Source organism: Pantherophis guttatus, chromosome 2 (assembly GCF_059756535.1).
Source record: "Pantherophis guttatus breed Tessera chromosome 2, ASM5975653v1, whole genome shotgun sequence".
NCBI lineage: Eukaryota > Metazoa > Chordata > Lepidosauria > Squamata > Colubridae > Pantherophis > Pantherophis guttatus.
Genome location: NC_142064.1, coordinates 58,819,523 through 58,846,798, shown reverse-complemented (window position 1 = coordinate 58,846,798; position 27,276 = coordinate 58,819,523). Strand labels below are relative to the sequence as shown.

General features: G+C 36.0%; 1 protein-coding gene across 3 annotated transcripts in view; it reads left to right on the top strand.

Moving 5' to 3' along the window:
- SYK (spleen associated tyrosine kinase) overlaps positions 1-26,480 on the top strand; it is a 38,153-nt gene extending 11,673 nt beyond the window's left edge. The window contains exons 3-14 of one of the 3 annotated variants that reach the window (XM_034410025.2): positions 1,330-1,490; positions 4,573-4,711; positions 7,723-7,810; positions 11,037-11,077; positions 12,676-12,744; positions 15,711-15,795; positions 20,266-20,443; positions 22,526-22,735; positions 24,223-24,409; positions 24,653-24,793; positions 24,991-25,103; positions 26,210-26,480. In XM_034410025.2, coding sequence (XP_034265916.1) covers positions 1,330-1,490; positions 4,573-4,711; positions 7,723-7,810; positions 11,037-11,077; positions 12,676-12,744; positions 15,711-15,795; positions 20,266-20,443; positions 22,526-22,735; positions 24,223-24,409; positions 24,653-24,793; positions 24,991-25,103; positions 26,210-26,282 — 1,485 coding nt within the window. In that variant the 3' untranslated portion in view covers positions 26,283-26,480. The remainder of the gene's footprint in view (positions 1-1,329; positions 1,491-4,572; positions 4,712-7,722; positions 7,811-11,036; positions 11,078-12,675; positions 12,745-15,710; positions 15,796-20,265; positions 20,444-22,525; positions 22,736-24,222; positions 24,410-24,652; positions 24,794-24,990; positions 25,104-26,209) is intronic. The other 2 variants (XM_034410026.2, XM_034410027.2) reach the window with 2 other exon arrangements.
- Positions 26,481-27,276: the final 796 nt, after the last annotated feature.

The following is a 27,276-nucleotide window of genomic DNA, read 5'->3' as shown; positions in this document are numbered from 1 at the left end:
TTCCTGTTGGAACTGACTAAGATCCATCTTAGTCCAGCATTTCCTTTTTCATGGTGTCCAACCCGATGCCTCTGGACTGCTCACAAGATGGAGCCATATTCCTGTCTTTCTGATGTTTCTTTGCAGCTGGTATTTGGGACATGCTAAAATTCGTAACCCTTGATAGACTCTAATCTTCAGGATGTGCTAGAACATCTGATAATACAATGTGCTTTGGATGTCCCAATTTCTATCCTGGGAAAGTCAGTACAGGTTCAGATATTGGTCCAACAAGTAGTTCTCAACTTATGACCACAGTTGGGATCAGAACCTCCAGCACTAAGTGATTCAGTTGTTAAGTAAGTTGTACCCAATTTTACAACTTTTTTTTGCTGCAGTCATTAACTGTATCACCACAGTTGTTAAGTGAATCCAAATTCCCCCATTGACTTTGCTTGTTGGAGGCCCCCTATGAAGGTTACAAATGGTGATCATGTGACACTGAGAAAGTGCAACTTTTATAAATATATGTCAGTTGCCAAGTGCCCGAATTTTGATCATGCAACCACAGAGGTGCTGCAATGTCATAACTATGAGGACTGGCTGTAAATCCATTTTTTTCAGCCCATCATAACTTTGAATGATCAATAAATGAATGGTTGTAAGTCAAAGACTATATATCTTCTACATCAGGGGTATCAAACTAGTGGTGTCACGTCATCATGTGACTTTGATGCATCTGGCCCATGGGCCGTGAGTTCTACAGCAAAAGCACAGGTACAAAGTATTAATTCAGTTTTTCTGTATTCATATTCTCTAGCATTCATTTCACTGCTTTGTCATCTAATCACCTAAACTGGTGAAGTTGGCTAATATCCAACTTTAAATATGAATTTCAAAATTCTTGTTTAATGATTTTGTAATTCATTTCTCAGTTATTTTAAATTTTATTTGTATTATTTATTATGATTTTACACCATCTCTACCAGGGTTTATATCACAATCATTTTCACAGTACTGCTTCTGCAGGCAGAAGTTAGAAAACACCACTTTTGGTAAGGGACAGGAAAAAAAAATGGACAGACTGCCCTTGCAGTGAGCCAATGATGGTTGAGAACAATATCATATTTTAAAATCCTTCAAAAAAGGATTAGTGGGGTAAATTTCTCTCAGGGCAAACCAGACATTCAGATGATCTCTAAAACTTATGCTAAAAGTTCTACACTCGGAATGTTTATACTTTAAAAACTTAGTAAACGGCTCTGTTTATGTCAAAACCATTCATACATCAACTTCCATAATTAACTATATTATATTCTTATATTCTTTGCCCTCCGGTCAATTATACAGGGACATGCCCTTGAGCAAGCAATTATTAGTCAGAAACCACAACTGGAGAAACTGATCGCTACAACTGCACACTTGAAAATGCCCTGGTTCCATGGGATGATATCTCGGGAGGATTCAGAGCAACGCCTACTTCTGGGTACAAAGACCAATGGGAAATTTTTGTAAGTATACATTGTAATTTTTGTAAGTATACATTGTAAGTATACATGTACATTTCCTACATGACTTAATGCTAAAAAAACAGAAGAAGAGTAGGAAAAATAATCAAAACAATCTTTTTAACCATTCCAACATTTCTTTTTAATGTTGGTCATTGCAGTTCCATTTACTTAAAACAGCATTCATGATTTCTTTACAGTGGCATGATCAGTTCTTTAAAGTATAAAGAACACCATGTCCACCAATTGTGAAGCTGGAAAAACCTTTTTTAATACACTATCACTGTCTCTAAAAATAAAATGGACAAATTAAAGGTAGGTGGTGGTTATAATCTCTGTAACCAAATAGAAGGTCCATATTTCAGTTAGTTCATAGTTCATTTGGTCATTGAATGTCAGAACTTGGATGAACAACTAGAGAACTCCCTGTGTTGCTCATTTTACATTGAAAGATATTGAATTTGACAGATATTTCCATATTCTTTTCTCTAAAACTATAGTTAGGTTGCTATGCTTTCTGACCATGTTTATACCATTTATACAATTTTTCAACGTACGTATTGTCCCATACATTATCATCTTTCTTCTTCTTTCATTCTGCAGTATTATTTTTAGATTAGTATTTCATACTTTGAACTCAGATCTAAAAGCATTGTCTTTCTTTTTGCTGTGCTGTTTACAAAGTTACTCTAAGCTTGACCTAAGAAAGGTCCTTCTGTGCCTAGAATTCTACAGCTAGCCTGATAGTTGCTGAAAACTCTTAAAGTCCATAGACATAGAAGCTACCCAGGTTGAAGAAAACAGAAATAGAGCAGTTTTCAGGAAAAGAAAAAAGAAGACTTGGCCCAAAATGCTATAGCACAATCTCCCTTTTCAATTATTACCTGTGCTTTGGCTTGAAAGAAAAAATAATAAATTACCTAATAACCCTGAAGCAAATCTTACTTGTTGAGGATAATCAAGTGAAAAGTTACAGTTGATAGGTTTCATCTACCATTTAGAAAGCAGATTGCAGTAGCCCCAAGACTTAGGCAACTATATACCTACTGTGATCTTAATAGATGTCTAATAATTTACTAAATAAGTAACAGAGAAATATAATAAATAAGATAAGCTGCATAATATGTGATTTCATTATAAAACTCTTTTCTAGTATCCTGAAAACCAGAACTAGATTGTGTGAAAGTCTAAATTCTGTAAATACAGAAAAATGCTGTAATTTGCAGATAAAAATATTCTGATCTATTTGTATTTCCTGTCTTTTTTATTAGAACTAAACTATTTATAGGTTAATCAAAAAATACACAGAATGATAGTAAATCAGGAACTGGAATATACTAATCATTCATGGAAGCTTGGAAATAATGCATTAAGATCAGATCAGTTATATTTTTTTACAGATTGTGATCACAGAATGAATATAAATCAGTACAGTTTTTTTCTAACTAGCCTTCATTTTTCCTTATTTTACAACTTTTAAAAATATAAACTTCACAGAACATGATTTGAGGGAGGAGGATAAGTAAAAATGAAACCAATTTGTATGATAGTCCTCCTTATCTGGTGTCATTCGGGTATATTAAAGTGCAATTTTCGCTCAAAGCATTTGAAAGGCATTAGATTAAGGTACAGTAGATTGCTATAAAACATCATGGTGTTACAGTCAGGATAAGACACTTTGTAGATATTAATATCTTTTCTTAGGGATTTTATAAAACTAAACAGATTCTTCTTGATAGATATATTCCCTATTGTGTGCCACTTACTCTCTTATAATCCCTTCTTTTCCAATCTCTCTGTTCTGCAAGAGGGGGAGGGAGGAATAGATCAGACATGGGAGAGATTGCCTAGAGAAATCATTTGTTTTTTTCCTATTTTCCCTCCCACCCCAAATTTTTCATGGTTTCAGTGTCTACAAATGAACAATGCAATCCAGTCATGGAAGACAAACATCAAATTTACTATAACTCATAATACACTAAGAGAAAAATGATATGTTTTTCTCCTGGTATATTAGCCCAGTGGTGATTTCTAAAATAGGCATATATATTCAGAAATTTTTTGAAAATGTAAGAATCAAGTTGGAATGTTTTATCATATGTGATGGTCAATTTTTGTGGCAAATGATCAACTGCAGGATGAACCAAATTATAAATACTGACTTTCGTTTGCAGTTATTTTCCCGTTAGGTATTGCTAAATTTTACAGAAACATACAAAATAGATTGAACTGTCTTTACATATGATATTTGCTGCCAGGATATTTTGTAATTTACATTTCATTTTGTTGATAGCTTGCGGCCATATCTGAGATTTGGGTTCTCTTAAAATAAGTGTCCTTTAAACTAAGATGGTTTATTTTCAGTAGATAGATCTTTAAAATTTATTTTAAAATTATTTTTAATAATAATTAAACATAACAGTATTGAAAATGCTAAAGTATTAAAATGTCATGAAACTATCTTTATAATTGTTTTGATCCAATTCTAAATGGCTATATAAGGATAACATTTGAGATGTTTCTTTCAGTGGAATAAGTTCTGCTTTCATTTTAATTTTATTTTAACATTATTCTGCAAACTTTTCTGTGTAATTTGCAATTTCTGTTTCTTTTTTCTCCTTTTCCTTTTAAAATAAATTATTCATTCTTTAAAAAATCCCTCAGTCTGAACCACAATCATCCTTGTTTACCTACTGGTGGCAGGAGCAGTTAAAGATTGTAGTTTGGGCAATGTGTCCCAACCAGGGGTGAAATCTACTTACCTTCCTTACCGGTTCAGAAATGCACATGCCGCACATCACATGCAGACCCTTGCGCATGTGCAGAAGGTAAAAAACACATTACTTACTGGTTAAAACCAGGAAGTAATGACACCCAAGCGGGTGGGTGGAGCCTCGCACCGCCATCGCTACTGGTTCTCCAAACCACCTGCCACAATCACTACCAGATTGCCCAATTCAGTCCGAACTGGGAGCATTTCACCCCTGGTCCCAGCATGTTTTGCCATGAATATTAAGTTAGATTTTCATAGACCTTCTTTTTATATAGACTATAATTTCCCTTTTATTCTTATTTTACTTTTTAGGATTCGGGAAAGAGATAACAGTGGATCCTATGCTCTTTGTTTACTCAATGAAGGCAAGGTAGCACATTATCGCATTGATAAAGACAAGAAAGGAAAGCTTTCAATACCAGCTGGAAAGAAATTTGATACTTTATGTCAGGTTTGTTGAATAGTATTCACTTAACTAACTTGTTTCCTGGTTGTTTACATATTTATGTTGCTGTAAGTGTCCATAGTTTTTAACAATATAATTATATTCATAGTTAGATTTATTGAAGCCTTATGTATGTGTTATGTGTGGTTGTGTGTATAAAATATGCCATGTTTAATATTAATTAAATTAACCTGTCCTATTAAGATAACCCAGCAAGTTTTGTGGCAGAGCAGATTCAGAAAGATATTTGTAATAATAGATCTATTACAGATCTATTATATTTAGATCTATAATGTATCTATTATATTTAGATCTATTTAGATCTTCATTTATACCTAAATGAAAATAGCTATTGAAAAAAATCTAGGATTCCATTTCAGAATATGTCAAATATTTTCTGTATCTTGAGTGAGTTTCAGTTATAAAATGTCTCAAAAGAGAGACTACCTTGGAAAATTTTAATCTTGGAAAGGAAGCAAACAATTGCAATAAACAAACAATTTTTTTTTGAAAAAAATTATTTAAAACATTAGACAATATTATACACAAAAACTTGCATAGAAGGAAAAAACAAAACAAACATATATGTAAATTGTCATCCCTAGTTGAATACTTATAAATATATTTGAAAGATAATAATTCTTGCCTTTATATATTTTTAAGTGTTTTAATCATTGTGACATTATTTTAATTGTTGGATGAACTTCACCCAGATTCACATTCAATGAGATGGATAGCCCTATCTCATACCACCTATATAACATTGTAGAGCAAGGGTGTCAAACTCGATTTCATTGAGGGCCGCATCAGGGTTGTGTTTGACCTTGGAGGGCAGGGGATAGGCATAGCTGGGGGTGGCGGTGGCCATGCTAAGCATAGCCAGCTCAACGTCACTCGTGTCAGGGCACCTGTAGTGGCCAAATACTAAGGCAGGATTTCCCCGAGACCCTACCTCACACTCATTATAATTTCCTTCCTTCCTTTTCTTCCTTCTTTCTTCTCCCTTCTTCTTCCTTCTCCTCTTTCCTTATTTTTTCTTCCTTGCTCTCTTCCCATCTTATCTTCTTTTTCTTTCCTTTTTCCCTTTCTCCTTTCCTGTCCCTTCTTGCATGCTCAAATGCAAAAGGGGAACATTGTTTTGTTTTTAGGTTTTTTATAGGCCTCTGCCAGCGAAAACAGAGCCCGGGGGGCCATGTGTACCCCCCGCACCCCATTTTTGGCCATGACAACCTCCTGCAGCCCTCTGCCACAACGGAGCTCCGTTTTCATTGGCAGAGGCACTGCAGACTCTTCCTTTGCTGTTTCTAGACCGGCCCTGCAGGGCCTTGAGTTTGACACCCCTGTTTTACAGTGAATTCCTTTTAGTTTGTATACTAAAACTTTACTCATATTTCTTGTTGATGGAAAAGGACAGTTAGAATTGTTAGAATAAATAAATTGTGCATTGTGACATCACAACACAAACTATGTAACTTACACACCAATTTCAGGAAACATTTGATAAGTGAGAATTTGTATTCTGACATCATGATGGACCATTAATCAGTTTTGCATCACAATACGTTGAACTGGATTTTTATGAATAATTTTAGAAGTGGGATGAACTGTTAATTTTATTGCATTTTGACTGTATGAAAATGAAAATCCTTAATATGGATTTCTCAAATTTTATTTATGACTTTTAATGTCATTCATATACTGATAAAAAAAAATCTCTCATACCACCTATATAACATTGTAGAGTGAATTCCTTTTAGTTTGTATACTAAAACTTTACTCATATTTCTTGTTGATGGAAAAGGACAGTTAAAAAGAGAGAGGCAATTATTTCTAATTGTGCTATAAATGTTGTACAGGTAGTCCTCAATTTATGATCACAATTGAACCCAAAATCTATGTTGCTAAGTGACAAATTTGTTACGTGAGTTTTGCCCCATTTTACTGCAGTTGTTAAATTAGTAACATGGCTGTTAAGTGAATCAGATTTCCTCATTGACTGGACTTATCAGAAGGTCGGAAAAAGATGATCACATAACCCCGGGACACTGCAGCAGTCATAAATGTGAGTCAGTTGTTAAGCAGCTGAATGTAAATCACATGAGTTTGGGATTGCTGCAACGGTCATAAGTGTGAAAAATGATCATTAGTCACTTTTTTTCAGTGTTGTAACTTTGAACGGTCACTAAGTGAACTGTTGTAAGTTGAGGACTACCTGTACTACTATTCTGTCTGCAGAAAACTGGGTTAAAAGTGTGGTAAACAAGCCAAATTTTTACTTTCTCTGGGCAGTTTGTTTTTAAATACACAGTTCTTCAATGATACTAGAAGTTTATTTTGATCAAACATGCAAAATGTACAGCAATTTGGTCCATACAATCTAATTTTCTAATGCTTATATACTTATATTTTTTTACCATATGAGATAGTTTGCATATTAGCAAATAAATATGATGTTGCCTCATCATATTTCTAATCTTGGGGTGTACAAGTTTAATGTCTGCAGAAATCTATTTAAGTCAATGGTTGGTGAAAAAGAAGAACACATACGTAGCTCCACAAGGCTGTTTAAATTTTATTATGAGAGTTAAATCTCACATACTTCAGAAGAAAACAGTCTGATATCACATAGTTATCAAAACAAGATTGGTGAAAATTGGATCTCGTGCTCCAAGAAGAAGCCAAGTAGCCCATTAAAAAGAATGAACAATATAACATAAAGAAAAGGTTTGAATAGTTATTCTATAAATGGCCCTTGTACTTGAAATGCTGCAATTTTTTTATGATAGCTTTCTAATGTTAATAAAATTACTTATCAGAAATTCTTACATTCTTATGAAATTGCCAAGTTATTTCCAGTCCTGTTTGTTCACTGAAACCTGATATTTATGTGCAGTATTAAGTAGAAATTATAATCCAAAATTTTAGTTGTGGGATAGAACTAAACGTTTAATAGCTTGTGCATGCATTTGTTTTCATTTAATTGCTGCTACCGGTATTTTATTTTATCCAAATGACAGCTAGTGGAACATTATTCCTACAAAGCAGATGGACTTCTAAGAATAATCACAGAGCCAGTTAAAGATCCAAATTTTCAGTCAAGAAATAGTAAGTAACTTACATTTTTAAAATATGGAAGTCAAATCCATACACTGTGTGCATTACTAACGTCTGATTATGTCAAGAAGATGAAGAAAATTCCTAGTAATAAAATTAAAAGTACCCTAACAATGTCATTATTGGCAAAATTAACTTAATTTTTCTGAAATACAGTTTCTTAAAAAAAGATAATAAGTATCTATTGCAGGAGTGTCAAACTATTGCAGGATTTCATTGAGGGCCACAACAGGGCTGACCTCACAGGGGTGACCGGATGGGTGTGGCCAGCTTGATGACGCTCACTGGGCGTGGCTGACTTGGGATGGCCGGGTCGGCATGGAACAAGTCATACCTGCTAACTTGATGTGGGGACAATTTTGTGCCCCACAAGCTCCTCGCTTCCCCAAATTGCTGGCAGCCAAGTGTGTGCGTGTGCGCACACACATACACACATTCCAAGTTTAGGGACTTCATCCACATAGGAAGAAGAGGACCTTCTCCCTAAGCCCAGACATGATTGGCAGTTTGTAAACTCAGATGTGGATAAAAGTCTCCAAGCTTGGAATGGTTTGTGTGTGTGTGCGCGCGTGTGTGTGTGCTTGTGCACAGCATGCCAAAAGAGGCGTTCTTCTCCCAATCCCAGACATTGTTGGCATTGCACCCTCCCCGCAAAGGAGGAGGCATAGTACGCCGCTGCTGTGTGTAGAAACATAGAGGAGAAAGTTTGCAGGAAGCAGTTTCCTCCAAGTCCAACTTCTGCCTTGACAGATCTCTGGAGAGCAAGAGGAGGTGGCAGGGGAGCAGTGCTCCCTGGTCCTGCGTTAGGGAGGCTGGTCCTTCTCGAAAGGGAATCCCTGTTTCCAATTATGAGTGGTAAAGATACTAGCTTGTTTGGGCAGTTTTTTCTCATGCTGCTCCCCCACCATCCACTCCTCCTCTCCATGGCAGCTCTCCACTCCACTCCACTCCACTCCACTCGAGGTCTTTCAAGGCAGAGGTTGGACTCGGAGGAAACTGCTTCCTGCAAAATTTCACTGCATCAGCATTATGGTTGCCCTCAAAGGGCCAGTTGCATGTAATTGTTGATTGTATCATATTAGTTCAGGAGTGTATTAACATGGAACGAACAGGATTAACATTTTAAATATGAACAAATATTTCAAATAAATCTGCAAAAACATTTAAAAGAAACAAACATAAGCTTTGAATATGTAAAAATAAATTTAAAACAAAGAAAAAAACAAGCTTTTTAGTTCTCTCTCTCTCATGTTGTTTTGTCCGAGCCGGATGCTTGGCATCTTTTATTGGCTACAAGTTCATCCATGTTTGGAGTTAGGTTCTGAGCTGTGGAAGCTCTCAGGATAGAGTGGGGGTGTGAATCAGTGTGAACCCTTCTGTCTGCACTCTTTCATCATGGAGAAACGTTGCTCACACAGGTATGTACTTCCAAACATGCACATCATTCAAGCTGCTTGTAGGTGGAGTTGGCGAATTGTTTCAGGTATGAACCTGATGAATTGTGGATGGAGGAAAAAATCAGCAATCCACCATCATTCTGAAGCTGGTCTAGCAGCCACAAGGGCTACTCAATCTCTCTAGTTAAGCTATCTCCATTTCTGATCAGATTCTGATCTTTTCAGGGCTGCCTTTCAATGTCTCTGATTGTAGGGGGGAAAACCCAAGACACAATCTAGCTTTCCCAAATAGGAAACAAGGAACCACCGTCTCCATCTTTTCCCAACATCCAAGAAGCCAAATATCTATCCAAAATTTAGCTTTCTCGGGCAATGCTGGTTAAATCCCTCGGGGCCTTCTTGTGGGTCTGTCTTTTTGGGGGGGGGAGACCCAAAGCATCCCTCCATTGACTTCCAGACATTTTCCACAAAGCCTTGGAGCATGGTGTGCTTTGGGGGCCTAGGGGATGGGGGCTCATGGGAGAGGATGCCCATCAGGTGTTCAGTGCCAATGGTTTAACGTGTGTAGTGTGCCAATGAAGGGTTTTGGGCCTTTGGGCAGTGTCTCCTGTACCCTAGTGATATCAGGGTACCTCATCACCTTTGAGTGATATCCTCCAGTTTAAGTGCCTTTAAAATGGTAGGCAAATTCCCAATGGATAATAGAGTTTGGCATGAAGGTACTGTCTGAATCAGAATATAAATTGTAGTAACTTTTATTTCTATTACAAGATCTATTGTAGTATTTTATGTGTAATATAAAATTACAATACATACAATTCAAATCACATTGTTCTTTATCACAACAGTGTATTGCATCTAATTTTGTAAATTAAAATCTAACGGGCTTAAAAATTTCAATTGACTAATATCATGTAATACCTGACTAAAAACCGTAATACCCTTACAGTTTCCAGGATGGCCCCGTGGGCCGGATCCAACCCCATCACAGGCTGGATCCAGCCCATGGACCTTGAGTGTGACATCCCTGATCTATAGCATCAATTATAGAAACATAATTTTCTCTCAGTTTGGAGTGGTGAGATATGGTGGAGGGGTGTATGTATGGTGGAGGGACACTTATGTACCGATATGTGATCCATTCCATCTCCAAAATGAAATTGGATCAGATATGAATGCCATATTCTTGTAAACGAGGAGTGTGCAAATATTTCAAAGATTTTTTTGCCTAGCACATTACACAAATGAAGTGTGACTCCCATAAATATTGCCGTTAAAGTGAGCTCTGGATAATTTGGCTGCTTTCAGATTGTAGATCTATGTTACTAAAACCAAACTTTCACTGTGAGGGCTGGTAAAACAAAGCTTCACTATCATACAAAACTACATTTTTCTTGATTTATAATAAACTGTAGTTAGTTTACACATCAGGAAAAACTGACTTCATAAAGTTTCTATCTACCTGGGGCCAATTTTAGGGAGAGTTACATTACATTTTGCTCCCAATTTTATCTTTTGCTGATGAACTAGTAATGAGGCTCTTCTACTTTTCAGCCTGATGAAAAATCCTCCAGTAAATTGCAAAAGTACAAGATCCTCTTGAGTAGCAGACAAAAATTTATACATAACCTTTTCTATTCCAGAAAATTATGTTCCAGGATCAATTCACATATGCTCATTTGTTTACTTTCATTTTTTTTTAATGGGAACTGAATTTGTCTTTGTATGGAGGTAAAGTCTGTCTTTGCTCCTTGAAGCTGATCTTAATAATAAGTCACAACTGATATTTTTATAGTAATTGATATATCTTTTTACCTTAGATTCATTACCCACCAAACTTTCTAAGCCTCGCAACTCCACGGTAAGAAAATCTACTGTTGAAAACCAGTAATATCTTAAATAATATAAAGTCTGGCAATATTTAAGTGTTTTGTGTGACTTATATATTTATTCTTGCTGAATAGTGAATTAAAATAAGTTTCAGAAATAGGTTGCAAATTACCTTTTTATGCATTTTCATAAATATGTTTGTTGTTGTTTTTAAATTTTACATAATATTAATTTGTTAAAAGGCAACTATACTACCAGTGGTTACTGAATATTCATATATGAGTTTTTATCTGGTACAAATAAAATATTAGCTATCATTTTTCAAATTTTGAAACACTAATTCTGTTTTCAGAATAACTAATGAAATAAGTAGTTTTAGATATATTTGTTTTCTCTGTAAGCAAGTGCATATAGGATTTGAATGCATTAGAAGCAGAAAGTATAATTGGAGAACGTGAAATAAAATAATGGGGACTATGTTTAAAAGAAATACTGTATGTGACAAAGTTACAGAGATTTATATAAGATATTTGAAAAAGTGGAGAAAATAATAAGCACAATCCAATAAGGCTTTTGGTCCCAAACATTAAACATTATTGGAAATTCCTGTCCTAGTTTGTAAGACTAGATTTTATATTTTCCATTCACTTCATGCTAGAACAAGCATGTAAGTGGAAGTGATTGTTTTAAACTTGTTTGCACTAGTTAAAATACTCTAATCTCTTATGTTAGACATAATCTATTAATTGTGATAAGTCATGTGACCAGTTGGTAAATCTGATCATTGTGCCTTATAAATTGATGCTTTATAGTTTAGCTTAATACCAACCAATTATGCTTATCTGCAAACATTTTTAACAAACCAGGGCTTAAATTTGTGTATCGATGGCTACTTGTGATAGATTTGTGACGCAGTTACCCAAGTACCTACACCCGGAAGGGAATTAATAAGTATCATAAATTCCTCTGGAAGAATCTCCAAAAACTGTGGTTTCACAGAAGCTATTTATATGTATATTTCCATAAATGTATTAATTAGACCAAAATGATCAAACTTTTTCTTAATGGATTAGATGAGGATAGTGTATGTTATGAATAAATTAAATTCCATTTCCAATATTCAAATATACATAAAACAAATTATATCATTGGGGAAAAGAAATAAAAAATTGAAGTTTTCCAACCAACAAAATTTCTTAATATCTCCCATATTATTGCTAAATATATCATCATAAGGCTGTATGTCCCAGCCTTATGACCTTTACTAGCAACAGAGCAAGCTGACTACAAAGCCAAAAGTTCTAATTAAAAATGCAACCATTGTCATGAAATCCAGAATTGTTTCTACTTATAATAGGTCATTGTAATCAATAAACCTGCAGATGAATAATTTAAGATCTATTTATTTTAGTGGATCTCTTTTAAAATAAATCAAAGTTTGAATTTAGCCAGTGTTTTGATGGAAGCAAACATCCACTTAACTTTAAAAACCACTGATTATAATGTACATCACAAAATATGCTATACTTAGAACAGACCTATTGTAAATGACTGAAAAAAATAGATATGGATTTTTCACATTTTCTTCATACATTTATTTATTCTTTTGATATCCTTTATGGTTTCTAGACTTGGTCAACAGGTGGACTTATCACCAGAATCAAATCATACACTTTCCCAAAGCCAGGAACCCAAAAGGTGCAATTAAACACAGTTTTGTTAAGTCCTACCCTACATTTAAAAATTATCTTCATTTTGTTGATTTACAAACCTGTTTGTAGTTTATTCTGCTTCTTGTTGCTAATCTCTGAGCATCTAGCACCTTTCTTCAGCTTTTACTTCTTAATTTATATAATTAACCCATGGCTATTTTATACTTGGGCTTGCATTTTATTTGTTTTGAAATACAACAATGATTTGTTTTATAATAATTATGTTGGTTAGAAAGAAAGTAAATATTTTACAAGCAGGTCTAATTTCTGAAAGGCAGCCTAAATTTACTGGGCTCCCATTGCAATGCATTGTCCTCCTCTGAGAAGTAATTTTAGCTTGACTGGAGTGAGTGTGAGTGCAGGGCTTAATAGACCAACTCCCATCTCAACCACTTAGAGATGCCCAAGAAGAGAACAAACATATTAGATAAGAGCACTGTGATCTTGGCTAGGTTGCTTGGGTGGCCATCAGGAGTAGAAACAGTTACAGAAAAGGTCATTGAATAAGTGCTCAAACCTAAGCTAGCAGTCAGATAGACTGCATGCTCCAGATTCATTAGGAGAAATGCAACTTCCTTCAAAGCTACTTGTGACTTCACCAGGAGATCATGACCCAGACTTTATGAATCCCTTGCCTACATAATTCAAAGCATTACACTAATTTCTGCTACTTACCTCTAAAACTATAATAACTCTGCTGGTGCTATTGAGTGTTTTGAGTGCCATTTTGTAACCTCTTTCAAGGCCTTCCAGCTTCCTAGTCCAATGCAAATTCCTATATGATATACAATAAACAAAATGGTTCATGGATCTCATTGGGCTACAGAAACTCTTCTAATAGAAAAGGGTTAGCAAGATTTTATTAGAGTATTAAATATGTTGATGAGTCTAAAACAAACATAAATATTGTATTTATTCACAGCCTATTATGACAAATGAGTTTTAGGCATTTTACATAAATGTTAGATGTAAAGGAGAGGCCTGATTTACAAAACAGATTTACAAACGCTTGTTTCTTTTCCGATCACAGGGTCATATTCACCTCTTCATAACTAAATAGGGAAAAGTTAATTAATTTTGCCTCTCTCCTTAATTGTGTTAAAGTCTCGTACGAGTAAGTTTCATATTTAAAAGTAATTCTCCAATGTTATCAATCAATTTAGTTCTGTCTTTAGCAATGGGGAACTGAGAGTGTTGAAACTGACAGAACTAAATTAATAACATTAGAGAATTACTTTGTGCTTTGGAGAAGACAGGAACATTAAGTGATCAGTCCTCTTACCTATCTCTGTTTTTCTCTGTTTCTCTTACATTTTTCTAGAACAGGGGTGTCAAACTCGATTTCATTGAGGGCCGCATCAGGGCTGTGTTTGACCTCGGGGGGCTGGGAGGTCATGGCTAGGGGGCATGGCCAGCTCAATGTCACTCATGTTAGGGGCACCTGTGGTGGTCCAAGCACTGTGCCAGTGAAAATGGAGTTCAGGAAGGCTGGGTATGGCCCTCCCGAGCTCCATTTTTGCTGGCAGAGGGCTGCAGGAAGCAGTCACAGCTGAAAATGGAGCTCAGGAGAGCCACACGCACCTTCCCGAGCTCCGTTTTCACTGACAGAGGCACCACGGGCCAGTCCTTCACTGTTTCCAGGGCAGCCCCACAGCCATATCTAAACACCCCTGTTCTAGCAGATATAAGTATTTACATAGTGTATGTACTGTGAAATTCATAGGCATCTATTAATTACTACTGATTCCCTTTAAAAGGTTCAGCACCAGTAACAATTATTTTCCTTTTCTGTGGCATATATAACAAATAAAACTATTTATAAGTGATCTAGTATCAGCAGATTTTATGTTAAAAGCATTTGTAACTGAACTTCCATTCTTTCCTTGAAAAGTGATGCTGAAATAGTACTCAGGATTCCAATTGCCATCATAGAGGCAGCTCTAAATCTATGTTACTTTGTAAATATTTATGAAGTAATACGTTTTATTTATAAACAAGCATATCAGGTTGCTAGTTGTCTTTTTTTTTTAAAAAAGATACTTAAATTGTTTTGCTAGCAATATAATTTCTTTGTAGCTTAGCTTTTTAAATCAAATTTATCTCAAAACCTTCCACTTTCTTGGAATATCAGTTTTTGTGAAACTTCTACAATTTAACTGGAAGCATGTTAAATTTGAATTTACAGATAAAGTGATAAAAACAATTAAAAATATTAGCAAAATGCTGTTATTGCTGTAATATAGAGTTACAACTAGTATATTTCAATCTGTGTGTTATCTATATAGACAACTATCTATTGCATCATGTTTATCCTCATACATCTATATTTATCAGTTTTCTAGTGTTCCAAGCAAGTTTAATGTGTTATTCAGCTTTCCATTTTTATTGACTTGCATTAAAAAAGCATAGATCAATGGTTGGGAAAAGCAATAAGAGATATTTAGAGATAAGTTCATCCAACTGGCCTAAGTTATCCATGTTAGTTTCAAATAATGCTAGACCAGTAGATTACATTTATTTCCCGAATTACTGCTTCAAAGTCCATGCACTTTTGAAGAATAGTTTATAAAATGAAAAATAGCAGTGAAAATATAAAGTATATTAGAAGAAAAACACTGAGCAGTTCTTGTTTCAGGATTCCAAAATAGGGATTCCAAAATAGGATCTATAGTTGTCTAATTGAAATATAAAACTGTTATTTAATTCCTTCTTTAGGAAAGTATTTAAAATATTTGCAGAAATCTTTATGCTTTTGCATTGTAAGTCTTACTTTACTGCCAAATATAAGCAACAAATAACTTTTCAAAAATTTAGGTAAGATTTACTCTCTTTCTTTAACTCCGCTTGCACATTGTTTTTGCTTAATGTTTGTCATGTAATTTTCTTCTTAATGTTGTCCCTCTCTTTGACCCCAAATGATTGAAATAAAAAATATATATCTTTTTATCATAGCCCTCTTTCTCTGTTCGTGGCCAGAGAGATGATTCTGCACTACTTGCAATGTTTAACAATTATGCGCCCTCATGGGCAAAACGAGGTACGTAATGATATTGTGTCATTTCTGATAATGTCTAAAATACAGCAGTGAAGAAAATCAACTATTCACAAGTTCAAAGTGCTTATTTATTTTACTACAAGTGAAATCACTTCTTCAGGTCTCACACTGGCCTATGACTTATGCATACTGATTGAGATATATTGGTGCTTTGTAAAACTGTGGACCAGACTTCTCCAATATTTCTCTAACCTGGTGCCCAGAAAAATGCTGGACTGTCATTTATTTATTTATGCAGTTTATATAGTCATCCAGCTATCCAATAAACTCTGGGAAGTGGGTCAGATAAAAGCAAAGAACTCCATTATAGTCCAAAAACATATAAACTGTACTGAGGCCTAACAAAGCTATAAACCCACTAACTGCATATATCCATGACAGAGCTCCAATGCTGACAACTGTGCTATCCTGCGCGCGTGCGCACACACGCACAACTGTGGTTTAGTGGATTTATTAATATTCCCCAGCAACTCTCTTCACTAAAACCCAGAACTGTCCTAATTAAGTCCAGCCACAAGTAGACCAAAGCTAGTCCACAGAGTAATGGCCAATGAGTCCACAAGGCATTTGAAAGTTTCTCAATCAAAACAAACTCACAAGGCAAAATTAAATCCACAATACAAGAGTTCTTGTACACAGTTCACGAGGCAAGAAAAGTCCAGAGTTCACAAGGCACAATCCAAGTCAAGGTATGGTGTCAATCCAAAACAAGGCAAGAATCACAGCGACAAGAAAACACACAGCTAGAAAATGAACACGTTGTTCCCAGCATCACTTCCATCTGCCTGCTGTGTTAAAAAGCTAACTTCTGGTGCAACTGATCAAGAAGAGCGAGGCATTCTCCTCGAGAGTAATCTGGCTGACTTTTTCTGCTCCTGCCTTTTCTCTACCCTACGTGTTCTTGGATCAAGTGCAGAAGGCAGTTCCTCTTCCTCATCACTGACTGGCTGCAGCTGCATGTTTTCTCCACCTGAAACCTAAAGGCTATCCTGCTGCAGGTGTCCTTGAGCTAAATCCCTCTCAGACAACTGCTTGGAGCCATTAACCAACTGCCTTCCAGATGTGCCTGGAACTGGTTCATCTTCCTCTGAACTGACATCTGGAAAGAGATCTGGGGAAGCATTCAGGGAGTCATCACAACAACCCAACCCCAGTTGTATTGGGGTTGGGTTGAATTGTATTGTGGTGGTGGTGGGTACACTGAGGGAGCTAAACTAATCTCATTGCACATATGTTGGGCACTGACAATAAAGATTTGAATCTGAATTTGAATCAGGTCTTCACGACCTTTTGAAAGGGCAGTAATTAGGAGCAGTCATAGCCAACACAGCCAGCCTATTGAATGTTCTGTTCTTACTTTTTGCTAACTGGTATAAAAGCTTTCTTACATTTTGTATCTGGCATTTTCCTTTCCAGTAGAGTCTAAAAGAGACTCTAGCCTCAATATATAATCCAAATAATTTTCTATGGTTATAAATTTATTTGATCAAAAAATGCACTTGCTCTTTAATTTGGAATCTGAGAAAAAGGCTTTGTTTTGCCTATCTGTCTTTCTATTCCAAATTATTTTGTAACACTGGTTGGAAACCACACACACACTTTTGTAGTTGTCTTTAATACATGTTCAAACCAGTGAATATCTTTCTCTCTCTCTCTTGAATTAAAAAGTTTGTATGTGGAAATAAAGTCAGCGACATAACAACAGAAAGACCGTAATTGGGATAATATATAACACAAATGTATTTTCAGAAAATTTATCTAAGAAATCCTTGGCTTGTTTGTCAGAAAACAGATAAGTCCAGAGTTTAGGTGCTCTTGATGAAGAGTCCTTTCCTTCTAAGGATTAATGTTGCCTGTTTTCATAAAGTTTGAAACTGTATGTCAGGATTGTCAAACTGAAAGGCAGCCTTGAAAATATCAGAATCTAATCAGAAATGGAGATAGTTTAACTAGAGAGGTTGAGTAGCCCTTGTGGTTACTAGACCAGCTTCGGAGTGATGGTGGATTACTGATTTTTTCTTCCATCCATCCAGGAGCTCTCCTATATAAAATGTATAATCTCAATTGTATCAAAGGGCTGCAGGCATTTCCGGACTCGCAGCATCCTACTGAACCTCAGGAGCGCTCGCAACTGCTTGTCTCAAGCAGCACCTTGGACTTTGAGTTTTCTGTGCAGTCTTATACACCATATAGACAAATCTGCTGTGAATACCTGTGTGCTGATATTTAAACCCCCAAAAATGGCCAAATGGAAAGTGGCCTTTGAAAACAGGTGTTTTCAAAACGGGGGAGACAGTGTACCTGTTTGCTGACATTGAAATAAGGCCGTGTGCCTTGTTTGCGGAGCTATTGTGGCTGTATTTAAAGAATATAATGTGAGACGGCACTATGAGACAAAACATCAGGACAATTTCAAAAACTTGGACATACACCAGAAGCTAAAGAAGGTGAAAGAGTTGAAAAAGAGTCTGATATCATGGCAGCACATTTCACAAAAGCAAAGTCACAAAGTGAAGCTGCTGTGAAAGCTAGTTTTATAGTGGCACTGTGCTAAACCTTCAGTTTCAGGGATGGGCCCGTGATCACGGACATGTATGATGCAGTGAGAGCCTTTCGAGTAAAGCTGCGACTGTGGAAGACTCAGATGTAGCAAACAAACTTGAGTCACTTTCCCTGTTGCCAAACACTCATCAGCCAAGTCACCACCGCTGTGTTCTCAGATGCTCATTTTGCCGATAAACTGAGCACACTTCAAATGGAGTTTCCACGTTGCTTTGTTGCTTTTGAAGCACAGACATTCAATTTTGGGCTGCTCAGCAATCCATTTACAGTTGACGCCTGTAAGCATGCAGATGGAGCTGATAGAACTCCAATGTAACACCATACTTATGATTCTGTAGGGCCCACACAATTCACAAGGTTCATCCCTGAAACGATTCCCCAACTCCACCTACAAGCTGCTTGAATGCTGTGCATGTTTGGAAGTATATACCTGTGTGAGCAACTTTTCTCTAAAATGAGGGTGAACAAAAGCACACACAAAAGTGTTCTCACCGATGCAAACCTCCACTCTATCCTGAGAGTTTCCACAGCTCAGAACCTAACTCCAAACATGGATGAACTTGTAGCCAATAAAAGATGCTAAGCATCCGGCTCGGACAAAACAGCATGAGAGACAGAGAGAACTAAAAAACTTACGTTTTTTCTTTGTTTTAAATTTGTTTTTGCAGATTTATTTGAAATATTTGTTCATATTTGAAATGTTAATCCTGTTCGTCCCACGTTAATACACTCCTGAACTACTATGATACAATCAACAATTACATGCAACTGGCCCTTTGAGGGCAACCATAATGCTGATGCAGTGAAATTTTGCAGGAAGCAGTTTCCTCCAAGTCCAACCTCAGCCTTGAAAGATCTCTGGAGTGGAATGGAGTGGAGAGCTGCCATAGAGAGAAGGAGGGAATGGTGGGAGAGCAGCATGAGGGAAAGCTGTCCCAACAAGCTAGCACCCTTACCACTCATAATTGGAAACAGGGATTCCCTTTCAAGAAGGGCCAGTCTCCCTCATGCAGGACCAGAGAGCACTGCTTCCCTGCCGCCTCCTCTTGTTCTCCAGAGATCTGTCAAGGCAGAAGTTGGACTCGGAGGAAACTGCTTCCTGCAAACTTTCTCCTCTATGTTTCCACACACAGCAGTGGCGTCCTCCGCCTCCTCCTTTGCTGGGAGGGTGCACCAGACAGGCAAATGCCAATGGTGTCTTGGATTGGGAGAAGAACATCTCCTTTGGCATGCTGTGCACGTGCGCACACACACACACAAACACCATTTCAAGCTTGGAGACTTATCCACATCGGAGCATACAAACTGCCAATCATGCCTGGGCTTAGGAAGAAGGCCTTCTCCTTCCTATGTGGATAAAAGTCCCCAAACCTGGAATGCACTTGGCTGCCAGCAATTTGGGGAGGCGAGGAACTTTGTGTGGCATCAAAGTGTCCCCACATCAAGTTAGCTGGTATGACTTTTTCCATCCCAACCCAACCATCATGAGTCAGCCACGCCCAGTGAGCGGCATCAAGCTGGCCATGCCCATCCAGTCAGTCACGCCCAGTGAGCAGCGTCAAGCTGGCCACACCTACCCAGTCAGCCACACCCACCCAGCCGCCTAAATCAACCACAGCCCTGATGCAGCCCTCAATGAAATCGAGTTTGACACCCCTGCTGTATGTGATTAATTAAGATGTACAAAAGCAAATGAGAACCTTATGCATAAAATAGCATAGTAATAAAAGCATTATAGTTCAATACCAAACTAAAATATAATTATGATTGTTTGAAAAGATGTGTCTCATTTTGAGCTAATATTATAAAGTTAATATTTTAAATTCAATCAGTAAGGACAGATTACAAAGGAGTGTTGTAATAAAATAAGATATGCTGTTCATTTAACAGGTGAACAAAGGGAACCTTTGCCTATGGATACAGAAGTTTATGAAAGTCCATATGCAGATCCAGAAGAAGTAAAAGCTAAAAATGTCACCCTTGACCGAAATTTACTGACTTTGGAAGAAAAAGAACTTGGTTCTGGTAATTTTGGTACTGTAAAAAAAGGCACTTATGAAATGAAAAAGTAGGTTATTGTTCCTCATCTTTATGCTTTTAGTATCCTTTTCTTTATTTGATTTTGATACTGTTATTACAGTAATTATTAGAAAAAAATTGTATGAGACCCTTTAACAGAATTAAAAGTTAACTCGGTTCAATTAAATGAATATTGTTCATTTGCTATAGCCTTCCAAAACACTTGATAATTTAAAATGAAAAGAGAGTTGTTCCCATAAAACAATAGTACATTGCTTTAACTACATTAATTCTCAAGTCACAGATATTTGCACTGGATTCCAGTTGTATAACAAAAATCTAGCATGTTACTTTTAAACCAAAGACGCTATTATCTCCTAGCTCAGTCAGAAGTCCCCTTAAATTCAATAATTGCCTACCGAATTTCAGTTGAATCTTCCTTATGAATATGGATATAATTGTATCTTTAAAATTCAGTTTTCTGTATGTTTACAACTGAATCTTTAAAATTCAGTTTTCTGTACGTTAAAATTTTATTTTATTTTATTATTTATGATTATTTATTTTTTGTAACAAAACAATTTAATTTGAAAAAAGTACAAACTAAAATAAAAGAAAAATTTAATATTTTATACTTATCAATAGTCACTGATTTACCAATAAATTCACTACTATAACATGAATAGTTCAAAATATTATTGTAAGATATCACAGAACCTGTGCTATATTGTTGCATCCTTTGATTGGTAGAAAATAATCTCTTTTGCATTTTTCAAAACAGATTGGTCACACATTTCTGACAACCATTCTTTGACAGATTAAAATTTCTTAACATAATTGTTTTGTAATCCATCACCACCCCCATGCTTAATACAAGCACAATTCTTGATAAACAGCCAAATTCCAAAGCTTCAACATGATATTAACATATTTTTAACATTTAAAGATGTTCCCATAAATCTATTAATATGCACTAATTCACTATCCCCCAAAAGATACTAAATGATCACCTTACCTTATAATATAAGTCAATATGGGTCAAATACTATATCATATGGATCAAAAATCGCATTGGGCCAAGATTTTACCAAGCCACCTCTTGGTAAAATGAAAATATAGTCAAATATAATCTTTTATAAGTTTGGCAATTATTAACTATTTCCTTTGTGCTATTTTCATGGCAAGTTCTTGAAACAACATGTGGTAGGAAAAATTTCTAGGAGAACTAATGGTGAGAAATCTATGAGCCATTTTAGGATGTAAATTGAGTTGTGATAGGGACTCAAGAATATCTAACCCCATGGGAAAATTCTATTTTGGTAAATTATTTAATTGGAAAGCTAAGGTAGAAGCTGGGTCATGATTTTAAATCAACTATGATATAATGACTAGTTTAAGGATTTTCTCCAACTTCAAATTGAATTTTGGTTTCTCAGTTTGTAGTAGTGGAAGTGTCTTCAGCTTAAGTGTGTTTTAAGGGATCAATATGGACCAGATGCTTTGGTTGCCTGAAAGGCACCTGAGTTGCTTTCTTGTAGTGTAGTGGAATCCATTACACTATAACATACTGTACCTCAGTGGTGGGTTGCTACTGGTTCTCCCCAGTTCGGGTTAGCCAGTAGCGGAGATGGTGAGGTGAGAGTGAACTGGTTCGCTCTGTCCGTCAGTTGGGCCTTTCCGCCCGCCCCTGCGCTATACTTACCTATATTTGTTCGTTTTTAGCCCAGCTGATAGGCGTGGCAGAGTGGATTGCCGTGCCTCAGCTGTTCTGAAATTCAATGCACTTGCGCAAAGCGCGCACAAAGCATATGCATAAAGTGAACTAGTGGTAACACCAGTTGAAACCGACCACTGCTGTACTTCTATAAAAGGGCACGAAAAATTTGGACGTGGACTCTTCTGTGATACTTCAAAGATAGACTAAAGAATTGGAATTTCTGATAAAGCCACAGTAATGGCTTCATGAATGTTATCTACAGATTTGAAATTAAGGCTAATTCTGTTTGAAAAATGTCAACAGAGCAAAGCAAGCAAAATTTATTTTAGGACAGAAATAGACCACCTCATTTCCAGCCATCTACCATTCTCCAAAGCTTAACATAATTATGTTTTCCTGGAATTCCTGTTACAGAGGAAAGAAAATTGTGGCTGTGAAAATTCTCAAAAATGAAAGTAATGATCCAGCAGTAAAAGATGAACTCCTAAGAGAAGCTAATGTAATGCAACAACTTGATAACCCATATATTGTCCGAATGATTGGCATATGTGAAGCTGAATCTTGGATGCTGGTAATGGAAATGGCTGAGCTTGGCCCCTTGAATAAATATCTGCTAAAACATGGGTGAGTTGACATTAAGCTGGCAGGCTTTGACCAATAATGGATGGAATCTAAAATGACCACTGTTCATTGAAAAGTGTAGGTTATATGAAAATAACAGCTTTTGTAATATCCAACGAATTGCTGAAATTGGTATTGTTTGAATACTTCAAAAGGAAACATTTTCATAACAGTGACATTTTCAAAATTAACATTTTCTTCTTCAATTTACTTTGAAGGCATATATGCAGCTTGTGTCATACTGCTTATTTTCACTACAAGTGAATTTACTGAATACAAATATACATAGCTATGCTGTATTCATATAAAGCAGTGGTTCTCAACCAGGTCACGGCCCCTTTGGGGGTCGAACGACCCTTTCACAGGGGTCGCCTAAGACCATCGGAAAACACATATTTTCAATGGTTCTAGGAATAATTTTATGGTTGGGGGTCACCACAACATGAGGAACTGTATTAAAGGGTCATGGCATTAGGAAGGTTGAGAACCACTGATATAAAGGATGATATATTTTGACTTGCCATCCATGCTTACCTGAATTCATGGCTACAATTTTGCTGGATTTAGTATTCCACAGGTACATTTACAGAGCATGGAAGTCACTGCAATGTAGAAAAGTGACAAATGTAAATGATTGAGTCTGTTCAGGTCAGAGATGAGGAACAATGGGCCCATTATGACTTGTGGATTTCAATTCCCAAAATTCCTGAGCCAGCCATCCTGGCTCAGGAATTCTGGAAGTTGAAGTCCACAGGTCATAAAAGAGTCCTAGTTCCTCACCCCTGGTCTATACCATCATCATGCTTCTTAATTATCTCATATTAATTGTGATATTGATCCAGTATATATTCTTGTTTGGACAAGCCAGTACAATTCTGGGAGTTGAAGTCCACAAGTCATAAAAGGGCCTTCGTTCTCCACCACTGGTTTGGATGAACCTTTGATTTCTGCAAGGTCTACTTTCCAGAAAATCTCTATTTAATGATTGGCATTTGCTTGTAAATCAACCTAAGTCAAGCTTTTTAGGCCACATTCCATTTGGCCTATTAGAATCTAACATTTGTCCTGTTAGAATCAGGACAAAGAAATAAGCAAATAGCAAGAAAATATTAATTTTATTCTAATTTATATGTAATTTAAAAGATTAATTCAACTAGTATATTTATTTCCTGTATTAATAATAATAATAAGCACCTGTCAAATTATAATTATTTCACATTAAAATTTATAATTGACAATTTTTGAAAGTTTCTGAGACTGTACAAGATGGAGGGGGAAATACTCTGTTCTAGACTATTTGGATGTTACATGGATATAATAAAAATTTAGCAATAATGTACGGAAAAAATGAATGCATAATGTGTTCTCTAAGCAATAAAGTTGGAATATTTATTCAATATATTATTAGCATCCACTTTCTACTGCGTGGGAGTGAGGAATGAAGAATATAAAAAGAAATAGGTTTCTAAAAGTTTGGTTTGATTTTGCAGAGATGTCACGGAAAAGAATCTAATAGAGTTGGTGCATCAAGTTTCCATGGGAATGAAATATTTGGAAGAAAATAATTTTGTACATAGAGATTTAGCTGCAAGAAATGTGCTTCTGGTTACACAACATTATGCCAAAATCAGTGACTTTGGACTTTCAAAAGCTCTTGGCTCTAATGATTATTACAAGGTAATTTTTCCATCCTTTAACATGTTTTAAAATTTTTATCACCAAATGTCAATGTGAATTGTGGCGTCACTATAATTCAGCTTTTGCTCAACCTTATGCCTTGCACAAATTTTCAACAAATAATTATGGTTCATTGAACAATTACAATGGAACATGTTTTCTGATTCTTTTATAGATTGTGGTTGATAGATATAATATACTAATATATTTTATTGTTTTCTTCAATTTTGGGTGTCATTACAGGCAGAACATCATGGCAAGTGGCCAGTTAAATGGTATGCTCCAGAATGCATGAACTTCTTCAAATTTTCTAGCAAGAGTGATGTTTGGAGTTTTGGTGTGTTAATGTGGGAGACATTTTCCTATGGGCAAAAGCCATATAAGGTAAATAAACTTTCTTTACCATTATTAAACTTTCCTTTTTAATTCCAAATCATAGATTTAAAAAATAAACCAAGATGGAGATGCTATTCAAATGTCCATTGCGACACATCTTTGTGACAAAATATTTCAGAAATTGTGATATTCTTATTTCAGTCGAAGCCAACATTGTCTCAGTTTTCTGTGTCACTCGGTTGTAGGGTCTGAAAGGACTTGACGTTGCTCAGATGATTGAAAGAGGAGAACGATTGGAATGTCCAGTGGGTTGCTCGTCTGATATCTATAAATTAATGAAATTGTGTTGGACATATAAGTAAGTATTTTCATATCAATATTTCTTGGAGCTTATCAGGCTCATTGACAATAGTTAAATATTCCATTGAAACCAGCATATAGGGCAGGGGTCTCCAACCTTGGCAACTTTAAGCCCGGAGGACTTCAACTCCCAGAATTCTCCAGCTCCAACCTTGGCCACTTTAAGCCTGGAGGACTTCAACTCCCAGAATTCTCCAGCCAGTTGGCTAGAGAATTCTGGGAGTTGGTCCTCCAGGCTTAAAGTGGCCAAGGTTGGAGACCCTAATATAGAGTCATTCTTTGCCCCTCAGTTTGGAATTCTTTAGCAAATGAGAAGTGATACATCTCATTTTTCATGCGTCACAACATACCGTATTTTTCTGTGTATAAGACACTACTTTTTCCTTAACATGTTTACTTGAAAATTGAGGTGCGTCTTATACACAGGAGGCCAAGGAGAATTCCACACATGCCGGATGAGCCTCTATCTTATATGCAGCTCTATCATTCCTCTCTATTGTAGTTGTTTCCTGTATCACATTGGTTTCACTCTAGGTTTCATCTCTATTGTTCCTGTGATGCATTTCTTGTTCTTGTTGTATTACTCACTCTAACAAGTTGGCTTCTTTACAGCTATGGCTTATAGCATGCTTACTACAAGAAACTACATGAAACACGGGGGCGTCTTATACATGGGGGCATCTTATACTCAGAAAAATACAGTAAATACCATGATTTGATCTCTTGGTCCTGACTTTTTGACCCATTCTCTGTTTCCACCTCCACCCTGCAGATAACCTTCCTTTGGAACTATTTGATAGTATTGGTAGGTAAGAAGATGAAAGAAAAATACAGATCATAACTTTGCCTAGATTTGTGGTCCTTTCCAGTGTTTCCAAAATGTCATTTCACAATGCAGTATTTTATTGGCTGCTTCTTGCTAAGTCCTGAGAAACCACTATTAGATTATCTGATAAGGATAGCAGTTATACAATAAGCTGTTCTGAAGCAAGAGAAAGTGCTGGTAAATGTTGTTGTTAAAGAGATAATATATTGACTGAAAATTGCCAGACAAATAATAAAGAGTCTGCTTGGCTACAAAAATATTTTCCTTTTTTCTTCCAGTGTTGATGATCGGCCATCATTTTTTACTGTTGAATTAAAGCTACGCAACTACTACTATGACATTGCTCAATAAGTATACTGTGGAATTGCAATGAAGACGTCCCAAGAGGCAGATACAAAAGTTGACTTTTCAAATAAGTTGCAGAAGTATCAAAATGCACTCCAGAAGAATCATTGTGAAAAGACCATTGCAGTAGAATTACCTTGCTACTTTTAAAAACTTGCTAGTTTCTACAGTAATATTTTTAAAGTGAGCTTATTTGATGTTCAAGGATGTGGCATTAGTTATACTTGCTTAAGTCTACTTTAAAAATGGGTTTTGTCCAGTTGTTTCTGTCTTGCTGTTCAAATGAACCATCTTTTATGATATCAAAAGAACATTTCTATTTTCATCATTATTGCTGTTAAGAGAATTGGATACTTTCACTTTTGAAAACTCAAAGCAGAGATTGGTTTTAAATTAGAAATGAGCCAATAAGGTTAGAAATAATAGATCATAGCTTTAAAACATATGGCATATATGTGCAAAACAAAACCTATATCCCTACCTCTGTCTTGGTATTTATTATTTGGAAAAAATATAAATGTCTATAAACAAAATTAGCAAATTGTTTCATATAGTAATAACAGATCCCTATTGTTTTAATCTTTAAATTTAATAATAAAAGTAAAAAAATAAGTATAAGTATAGATGAACTAACAGTGCTTAACCTCAGTCTGTTGCATCATATAATCATGACCCTGATAGGCTCTGGGAACCCCATTTATTTAGGTCTACTCTATATTAAACCTTAATTGTTTAGTTAGGGGTCATTGAGTAAGGCTTATTTCCTGGGATATTGCTCAGTATTTCAATTTATTTCCAACAATAGCCCATAACTCTTCCTAAGACAATCATGCAAAATTCTCTTTTATCCTCTCCTTCTACCTTAACCTTTATCCCCCCTTTCTTCCTTTTGTCCAACTTGACAAAGTTTGTATGTTTTATGCTATGATCAACTCACCTTACATGTTCAAAGTTTGTGAATTTCACCTTATTAATTGTTGCTTCAAAAGACAGTGAGCCT